The following is a 10,209-nucleotide window of genomic DNA, read 5'->3' on the forward strand; positions in this document are numbered from 1 at the left end:
CATGCCGATTTCGAATCCGTGTACACCACACAATTTTGTAAATTTATCGTCTGAACAAAGGATAACGCCTTTCTGATCGCTGTTATTTCCGCAGCTGTAATGCTGCTCTCCTGTTCCAGCCTGTAGCAGTATCTTCTTTTACAGCTCTCAAGGTAAATACCTATAGCACATTTCTCGCCCTCCTTCGATGCATCGGTAAAAATGCGCTTTCTTCATCGGAATTTGTTGTTCATGGTAAAGAGTACCAGTTGTTTCAATTTGAAAGGGTTTGTTTCATTTTTGACTGTCGTTAGCCCATCTAGGGAAGGATATATATCCACTGCAATCGTTTGGAGCTTTATGGTTTGCATGATGTCGTTGAAAATGTCTTTATTTTTCAGGTACATCTTTTCCGGGTAACTTTATTTTTCTTCTTTTTTTTATTATAGTTTGATTTAGTTGAAAATGTTTTTGCACGCTTCGCATCAATAATTCTTTGGTTTCCGCACTGATATTTTCGTCACTGATAATCTCTGTATAGAAGCACATCGCTCTATTTTGATATTGGTTCGATATATTTAACTCTATTTTCTGGCTGATTTCCCGCATCATACTATTCCATTTCTCTGCCTCATGAACTGTGTGTTGGTTGTGTAAAGCTGTTCCTTTTGTTTACTGTTCTTTCGATACCTTGTTCGTTTGCACTCCTGATGCTCCTGGTTCCTCGTTCGTTGTAAGTTCTGTTATTTCTGGTCTCTTCCGCTTATGCTGCTGCTGCGTCTTTGATTTGTCTGTGTACGGCTTGACACCGGGTGTAACAGGGGTTCTCGGATAATTGGTTTGCTGCCATTGTGCAGCCAGATTACTGCTTTTCTGGAATGTCTCTGCCAGCGTTGGCATATCTTGCAACGAGTTAAGAGGTTCGAACACGTTAGTGGATGTGAAGCTGACCATGTCTCGAGCTTCGACGAATGTATAATTTTTCTTTGCCATTATGGATTTAATTTGTTCCTGACGCAGGCGCTCTGGGCAATCTGGCCCTCCCATGGGTAGGTGGTTTGTCGTGTTCTTCGGCATCATCCTATAGCTTAGTTCCGCATGTAGAATGTAATATAGTTTTAGTTAGATATATGTGTAGTATGTAGTATTGCATAATTTAGCTTTATGTGTAGCATGTGTCTCGTAAAGCGGAATGGAGCGAAATCGAACGGATTTGATTTTAAATTCAATCCGTTTGGGCCGAAGCACCGGGAGGGCTTACTCAGTTCCCTAGATGAATTGCTGGTATGCACAGAAATTTCTCTAGAAAACTGAAACCAAATCCTACCCACCATTCATGAGATTTTGACTTACTCATGAAAATTAAAATTTATCGATAGTTAGAACGAACGAGTGTTCAAAAATGATGTGATGTCTTTTTTTGCGTAATCGAGACATTTTCTATGAGATTGCCATAGAATTTGTGGCTGTTATGCGATTATGGACAGCACAGCACTGAAAAATATACACACACGTACATGTATACATGTGTATGCATGTATGAGTGTGCATGGGTGTATAGGTACGAATGAATATATGTTTGAGTGTTCTATGATGAGTCGGAAATTCTTCTTATACCTATGCTGCCAAACTACAATTATTAATGGGCAGGAAGTTATAGTCAGTAGCTGTGTTTCCTGTGTCAGTTTCCTATGTTATTACTATTATTACTGATATTGCTTTCGTTGCTGTTACTGTCACCTCTATTGTATTGTTTTGGATGTAATTAATTATAATTATTATATTCTTATTTCCCTCCTTTATCAGAATGATTTGCATGTCTTGTGACTAACCGCGTTAACGGTATTCAACCAACAACATAAAATGATCATGAATGACGCTGTTTGTCTCCCAAGGGCCCCTTCTAATGCTGATGAGCCTCTGTCGGAGAGTGCATCAAGTCGGACGGTGGCAACTCACCGGCGGCCTGCTCCTCTCCATTCTTGCTGCTGTCGTCGCGGTCGAACTTAGTGGATCTCTCGAAAAGCTTTATAGTCTCGATATATATTTTGTTCTGTCCATTGCCCAATCCTGGCAGACTTCAACTGGAATTCCATTTCTAACTATATCTTTTTAGAGTATAGCTCTTCAAGTAAAAACAGGTATTCGGTTCTCTGGCTGATTCAAGCGATAGTGAAGTGCTGTCCTCAATATACTATCATTCCCACTTCCTAAAATATGGTCGTAGTACATAATATATGGCCATGGTATGAGGATTTTTTCGATTCAATACCATCCTCAAAGAATTATCAACTTCGTTAACATCTTATTAAGTCTTGCTTTAGCGACAGCTTGCACTTAAAACTTAACACGGCATATATACATATCTCCAAGTGAAGTTCTACATGATTCACCTCATCCTTTCTTAGTTACAGAATTGCTTCAATTTGACCACGGTCTGAAGAGCATACCGACAAATCGGTTGACTACCGCTACAAATACGCAATTATTGCCACCGGGAATAATACGAGCGAGTACCAGTCCCCATTATATCGCATCTGCTCTATTTTTCGGGAGTTCAAGTGGCTTTTCGATAGTTCTGAGCGATAATATTGCTCTTGAATAATATTCCGCACAAAATATTTGAAAATTTACGCCAACAGCTACAATACTGCAAAGATGGTAGATAAAGAAGCGGCTGCGGCTTTTAATGAGCATAGGTGATTGAACAGCGCTGGGTCAACCGTGATGACATGGGTAGTTGGAGAGATGAATAGCGTCAATCCTAGCGCGTAGTTAGTTGGTAGTAGCATAGGTGATGGACAGACATAGAATTCTCGTGTTACTACTAACCCGAAAATTGCAATCAACATGTTGACTAAAAACTTCCTCTTTTCTTTTCTTTTCTTTTTTTTCTCTGCCTGATCTCTATCGCTTCTTCTCACGGTAACAATAATGTTGTCGTGAGGGGCGGCAAGAGATCAGCCACAGACGACTACACTGGTGACAACGATGGAGAGGACGGCATGGAGCCGTGAATAAGAGGAAACTAAGATAAGAGACGTACGAACAAGATGAGCAAACGAACAAAGGAAGGAGAAAACAAGATAAGTACAAGTCATCTTATTCAATATTCACCAAGTACACAATTATAACGAGCCAAGTTCTGTCACTCTTCTTCCTCCTCATTAATCCATAATCACCAACGCATTATGGCGCTAGTGTTATCCGCACGGATTCTTTTATCATTATCACAACCACCTTATCTCAGCCCTGGACAGACTTGGCTCTAACTGCCCCACCTCGTGCTGCAAACAGAAACAGAAACAGAAACAGACGCAGGCGCTCTGGGCAATCAATTCTTCCCGTCTCGTGTGATTTTTAACAGTGCAGGCATTTGCTGTGAAGCAAACAGTTTTCATAGTTCTCGTCCTCGTGGCGTTCGCCACACTTTTGACATCTACGGTGGCTCTTACAGTATTCTGTTTTATGATTGTAACGTTAACATTTTTGACAAAATAGTAACTTTTGCACGAATGGCTGGACTTTGCTTTGACAGCAGAACAGTCAGGCAGTTTCGAATTTCTTCTGTTGTGATGTTAATCGGGATACCAGAGATTACTCCCGTTATGCAGACCACGTGTTTTGGAATGTATGCTACATACGTATCATCTTTATTGTTGATAGTGTCGATAATTGAATTTGCTCTGTAGTAGCTATTCAGTACTACCATTATCTTATTCCTGCCGACTTGTCTCATATCGATTATATGGTTTTTATACGCTGGAAAACCGCACAGCTTTGAGCCCAAAGAGAATATGTTTATCCTTCCATTTTGTTGAGTGTCTCTCAATTCTACATACACTCGGTGTGGCGCTTCGTCTTGGATTGTGTATTCGAATTTCTCTCTCGGATGACTGTTCTGCCTGCTGACTTCGTTGTTTGTTCCGCCGGCGTTTGATCCGGCGGGTCCACCTCCATTCTAACCTCACTTTTAAACCAAAAAGGTTTCTGCTTCCGCTTTTTTTTCGATAAACTAGCACTTTAACTGGATCCTTGACACCCTTTATGCACTCAATGACTCTCACTTTTCTGTTCGCACTCAAATGCAGCCACTATGTAGTTTAAAATCGCGACAATTTCGAAACTCAACCGACACGTGTGACTAACTTTTTGAGAATGGTCTGGGCCTTTGGGATCACTCAATAATGTTTATGGGGGGAGGGGTGAGTCAATTTTGTGACAGGTTGTGACAAAGGGGGGGGGGGGGGGGGGGTAGGTGATCTAGGCAAATGTGACATCCGCCGAAAAAAATTGCATTTTCATCAAAAGGCAGCAAACTATGTTTCTCAGTCATTCATCACTCATCGCTTTATTTCGATTTTCGAACTTATTGTTTTAGCTGACGGCGCTTGAAAGTCAGGAACAATTTGTCAATGTTAACAAGATAGATCACGCGTTACATTGAAGGATAAGTGTTGTGTAAATCAATTTCAGTTTATTTGCAATCAAAGTTTCTACCTTTTTACTAAATATTGGATAGAAAAGTGCAATGAACTCTTAAAGCTATCGTCACGTCATGTAGTGAAACCTGCATCGCCGACGCAGATAGAAGCATGTTTTGAAGCGGAGCCGTGCTACTTCAATTGAAACCAAAGCTTCATTTCTTCATTGATTTGTAACAATTTGCAATTGAATGTTGTTAGATCACTTGTTCGTAGCTATTATTTTTTATTAATTGTTATTTTCTATATTTTTGTTAATCATTCACTAACTCTTAAAAGGGTTAAGCGATTTTTATAAACCACTTTTTATTTTCAACACGCTTTTCATTTTTATTTTGAGTATGTGTGACGTCCAAAGGGGAGGGGGAGGTTGAGTTTTGTGACACAATCGGACAGAGGGGGGAGGGGGGGTCCAAAATAGCAGAAATTTGGTGGACGTCTTATTTGAATCGTTCCTTTACTCTTCTTTTCATTATAGCCGCTATCCCGATTGAAAATTCTTTGTACACTCTGCGCCATGGTGCCTGCACATATTATTTTAGAAGCACTCTGCCGCACAAGAGCTCTGGAAAACACCCCAGTTTCTGCGACTAAAATCATGTTTTGCATTCCATTTTGAAAAGTAAAATTTGTTTGCAAACAAAACTAACTGCACAATTCTAAAGAAATCAAAATCGGAAATAATATTACTCATCTTTGTATTCCCACTCATGAGTTTCAGCAACACCTAAAGCGATACCACGTTATATTTTCCTGCCAACGGTTGCACGTCGCTTTAAGCCAATCAGAAATTGGGTCAATTTTGGGTTAACGCCGCGGTTGACACTTTTCTCGTCCTGTCCCAGATTTTAGCTGCAGACGGTATTGGGTGCTTTGCCCAGAGTTAAACGCGGTCTAAGGGAAACACCGCGCTAGAACTGTTGCTAGAATGCTGTAAACAGGCATGTTGTTCACCTAACTGCGTCGTCAAAAGTAGGGTATGTTGCTACTTCGTCGTAATTGCCTATTCCCGTCCTATCCAACACAAATTATTAAAAATATCAGCATTTTTATGACACACAATGCAAAACTAGTTATTCCCTAATATTTTAGTTAGTTGTCTATCATACGCGATCAATCAAAGTGAGCTGAGATCTATTTAAATGCTTTTTATCATTAAAGAAGTCTTACCAGCCAAATTTCCTCAGTTTTTCGTGCGACGAAGAAGACAATGTCGAATTATTGGTTTGGTTTTGCGTCATTCATAAATGAAAATAACTCACGCAAGGCATTATCGTTATTCTACAGCCAAGAAAACTTGCCGGACCTGCAGAAATTTTGTAGAATAACATTTGTCATGCCGTCCTACACAAATATATGCGCGTTAGCTTCGTAAACATTGTTGTGATTTTTAGTTCGGACGATCAAAAATTTTGATGGACGGATTTTAAAACGGTACGACGAATTTTAGAAATAAAGTCAGTTGCGTAATTTCAATAATATGCTTTAATAGTCGCTTTTCAGTGATTTCAAAGTTCACTGATCGGAAGGTAAGTGTGTTTTAGTCAAATCAGCACAAGAACTTTTGGAGTATTCATTAAATCCATCTAACAAATGATGAAAACTAGAATGACTTTACTTATTATGACGGGAATTAGAAAAAAAAAACCCTAACTAAAACCTTATGATTTCTGATAATTTCTTCGAATAATATCAAAATCGACCCGGAAACTATGAAAGAGCATTTCATATTTGAGTTGCGCGGTGGATAATTTTCAAAGAAACTCACAATAGATAATTTACGTAATCTACAGACGCGCAAAGAGGAAAATTACCAATTCGGCAACACTTTTTTTTTTATTTTATTTAAATAGTTTTGGCAACCAGTCAGAATTGGATCAATCTTCCAGACTCTGGAATCCAGAGTTCCAGGTTCCAGCTTCAGCAGTAAGGTAAGTTGCGTAAATCGCGAGGTATGTTCTGTGGAACTGCGAATTACGACGTATATTTTGTAAATTGAACAAGTCAATTGAATTTTTTAAAGCATTGTATGATATATTGAGGATAACTAATCCATATGTTGTTAGTAAATCAATAGTTTAAGTTTTAACATTTCAGGTAGATTACAAAACTTAGTCTTCCCTGCCCATATACGAAACACAAGTTTGTTTACTTTGCTTATTTGGAGCCTGGACTTGACGGTTCGATTGGTGTTTTATGCCACACTCTTTGCGCGTCTGTACTTTATCTGACCACTCGAGGAGAAGTAACTATCGAACTGTCAAATTTTAACTAAAAAATTAAAAATTTCGCGAAATGGTTCACAGCCTTATTAGATATCTGTGTACTTACGTTTAATCCCATCATTTTTCCATTTATGAAAACGCATTTCTTCTGTCGACCATTCTTCAACATGGGGTTTTCTGTTTATGCTTTTTTTCTCATTTCCGTCAACTACAGATTGTTTACTCAAGCTCCATTTGTAGGAACGCATATGATACGGGTGAAGACGTATCGTAACATGAGCACCATTGTCCCATATGCTTTCATACTGTTCAAAAAATTTGCTACTGAGCTCACGTCTCTTGAAATGCTGGTAACCATGAAACTCTTCAGGACTAAAATCTTGTTCCGGTGCTCGGCAATATAAGCAAATTTTGTTATACATTGGGAATCCGGATGGTTTATCATCGTCACATGCCGCTACTACAAAATGCCTCTGTGGATAATTGCAACGTCTGTGATTCGAGGGTAACTGAATCCCTCTATATAAATTGTCCACTTTTATGTTTATTGTTTGGTCGTTAATATCCATTGGAATGTGGAAAGACAAATCGTGATGTATACCAAACAATGGTCCTCGTTTATAATTTGGATTTTTGTTAGACCATGGACCAGGCTCACAAGCGTTTTCATTATCCTTATTGGTATTAACCAAATATTCAACAATTGAATGGTTTATAGCTTCTGAAGTTTCGGATTTTCCGCTGTATACTGATATACTATTTGTCTCCTTATGTGGCATACTTTCCTGATCGACAAGGCCCGGGAAACAGGTGCGTACGGCGATACCTGTTCGCATGCTACCAACTTTTCCGTTATTTTGCATTTTAAGTGATGTTAAAGCATGTCTTCGCTCAACAAAATGTGGGTCAAATATTTGTTTTGAGGACTGATCATAATGAAGCAATCTCTGCGACTTTGAAAAACAAAACTGTTTGTAAGCCAGAATTAAATCCTCTTTAGGAGATGCTCGAGCATCAAAACCTTTCTGATAAATGGCTTCAGTTAGATAAATATTATTTTTGGAATCGTAATAGTGAGCCCAGGCAATGTATAGTTCAGCACAAAGCGTTCCGATGCCACGTTCATATAATTCTTCATATAATTCATGTGGTGAAGTTTGTGCGTCAATCTGAAAATAACTGTTTACTGAAAAGGTCACATGAAGAAACAGTAGCTAATTTCTTACATATTTAATACATAATTTAAGAAAACGTCGATCCTGGTAATATCGCTCATTTCTTTCAAATTTTGCTATACAGTGAAGGAGAATTTTTTTTAGTGATGCGTAATTGCCGGTTGCCGTTAAACTTTGTTCAATCCAAAAAATATATTCGTACCAAGGTTCTAATGGGTCAGATCCGTTATACTTTGCTATTTTTTCTTCAAGTAATCTAAAAAATGAATTGTAAATAACTGTGGTTAGAAGACAATAAAAAAAAATCAACAGTAGACCTGTTAATGCTTTTACAAATTATATTAAATTACACCCAAAAGGACGATAACGATCGCGTTCACTATGGAAACCATAAAGCGGAGAGCGTAACAGAATACTTCATAATTAAATATAATTATAGGAACCAGGTAGTGCAAGCTGATACGTTTAACATTTACTAAAATTGTATGTGAGGGTCCATAATAGGGAAAAAGCCTGTTACTGACAAACCAATTCCAGTTACCGTTTTTCTTCACAAACCGTTGGGTCCGAAGTTAACGCAAATTTAAGTTGCGCAAAATTGCGGCCACCGCGCAATGGTTGAACATTTTCTTTTTTTTTCTCGAGGTCTTCCATAATTTTTACTTAAATTAGATAAAACAACAAACTAAACTAACCGACAACCGTTGATAATCGCTATGTGCGCGTAACGGTGCTGCCACCTGCTGAATTTTCTTCTATTTTTTGGTGACGGCACCAGCGGGGTGCTATCCAGGGGACTGGCAACCCTATCTCTTTCAACGTCAACTGACAGCAACACACAATCCCCATAAAAAGTTCGACAGATGGCATTTTACGCGTCTACCCCATAAAAAGTTTGGCAGATGGCATTTTACGCGTCTACCGACAAAATAGGGTGCCTAAGACATCAACCTACTAATCAACCTACATCGTTGGGTTTCGTAGGTAGGTTCATTTCGTCACCCGACTTATTGGCGAATTTAATCTGTTTTCGTAGGGTATCAATTAAATCGGTCAAAGAGTCGGTTTAGTTTGCAAGGATTAGTTTGTCAATTAAGTGCATCGATCAATCATCAAACGGGGTCGGTTTTCGTCGCCCGACTCGCCACCCAATTTATTGGTGAATTTAATCTGTTTTCGTAGGGTATCAATTAAATCGGTCAAAGAGTCGGTTTAGTTTGCAAGGATTAGTTTGTCAATTAAGTGCATCGATCAATCATCAAACGGGGTCGGTTTTCGTCGCCCGACCCGCCACCCAATTTATTGATGAATTTAATCTGTTTTCATAGGGTATCGATTAAATCGGTGAAAGAGTCGGTTTAGATTGCAAGGATTAGTTTGTCAATTAAGTGCACCGATCAATCATCAAACGGGATCGGTTTTCGTCACCCAACCCGTAACCCGATTTATTGGCGAATTTAATCTGTTATCGTAGGGTCTCTATTAAATCGGTCGAAAAATCGATTGAGCCTGTATAGAAATACCTGTATATACCTGTTGACAAATCTGAGTATCGAGAAAATGGCGCTACGGGATGATGTTTGTGGAGTTTGCATCAATAGTTGGTAATTTTACAATGTTCGAGTGTAATTATTTAGTCAACAATTTTAGCAAAGTGTTTTCGTAGGTAGGAGCGGTTTGAATTGTGCTTTATTTGCAATTGACAGTGACGGTGCCATCGGAGGCCATTGCATAGCAAAGGATAAAACACAGATTGCAAACTTATCAAGGAAGCAGCTGCCGAACCTGGGTCTAACCCAGGTTTAGCTGCTCTGATTCCGGCAGGGCAGTATTACCGATACAACGATCACTGGCACTTTCTTACCCAGCTGGTAATTTTCCTAGTTGCGCTTACAGTCTACTTAGAAAAGGAAGTTCTTGTGAGCAGAGATGCAGCGGAAATTTTGGGAAGTATGTTTCGGATGTGCAATAAATTCTAGAATTATATATAACATAGTTCATTGATTTCAGTGAAAACCAATCAAGTCGATGGCTTTCATTTGGATATTGAAAATTATCCTGTGGGCGTTCTTCATATGGCGCCCGAACTGGTAAAAGTTTTGTTGCTACTGAAGCGGCCGAGGAGCCATAAGGTATTACAATTACAAATTTTAACAGTGAAGCCATAATAAAGATCTGAGTTTCAGGATAAAGAAAAAGCTACCTGCTAAAGCCATTACACGAGGAGATACGGCTTGAACGGAATCGCAGTGGCAAGAAAGCAGGGACTGAGAGAGCAGAGACTTCTGTAATAATTTTTTAAATAAAAGATAAAAGAACAACGAGAGTGTGATTTCCGATCGACTA

The 10,209-nt window shown here is 39.0% G+C and overlaps 1 protein-coding gene across 3 annotated transcripts in view; it reads right to left on the reverse strand.

Moving 5' to 3' along the window:
* The window catches only part of LOC128743914 (uncharacterized), a 154,660-nt gene extending 146,038 nt beyond the window's left edge, over nucleotides 1–8,622 (reverse strand). The window contains exons 1-3 of one of the 3 annotated variants that reach the window (XM_053840610.1): nucleotides 8,559–8,622; nucleotides 7,915–8,119; nucleotides 6,795–7,857 (exon numbers count right to left, since the gene is read on the reverse strand). In XM_053840610.1, the coding sequence (XP_053696585.1) occupies nucleotides 6,795–7,551 (757 nt within the window). In that variant the 5' untranslated portion in view covers nucleotides 7,552–7,857; nucleotides 7,915–8,119; nucleotides 8,559–8,622. The other 2 variants (XM_053840609.1, XM_053840611.1) reach the window with 2 other exon arrangements.
* Between the last annotated feature and the right edge of the window lie 1,587 nt (nucleotides 8,623–10,209).

This window comes from Sabethes cyaneus, chromosome 3 (genome assembly GCF_943734655.1).
Source record: "Sabethes cyaneus chromosome 3, idSabCyanKW18_F2, whole genome shotgun sequence".
NCBI classification, from domain to species: Eukaryota; Metazoa; Arthropoda; class Insecta; order Diptera; family Culicidae; genus Sabethes; species Sabethes cyaneus.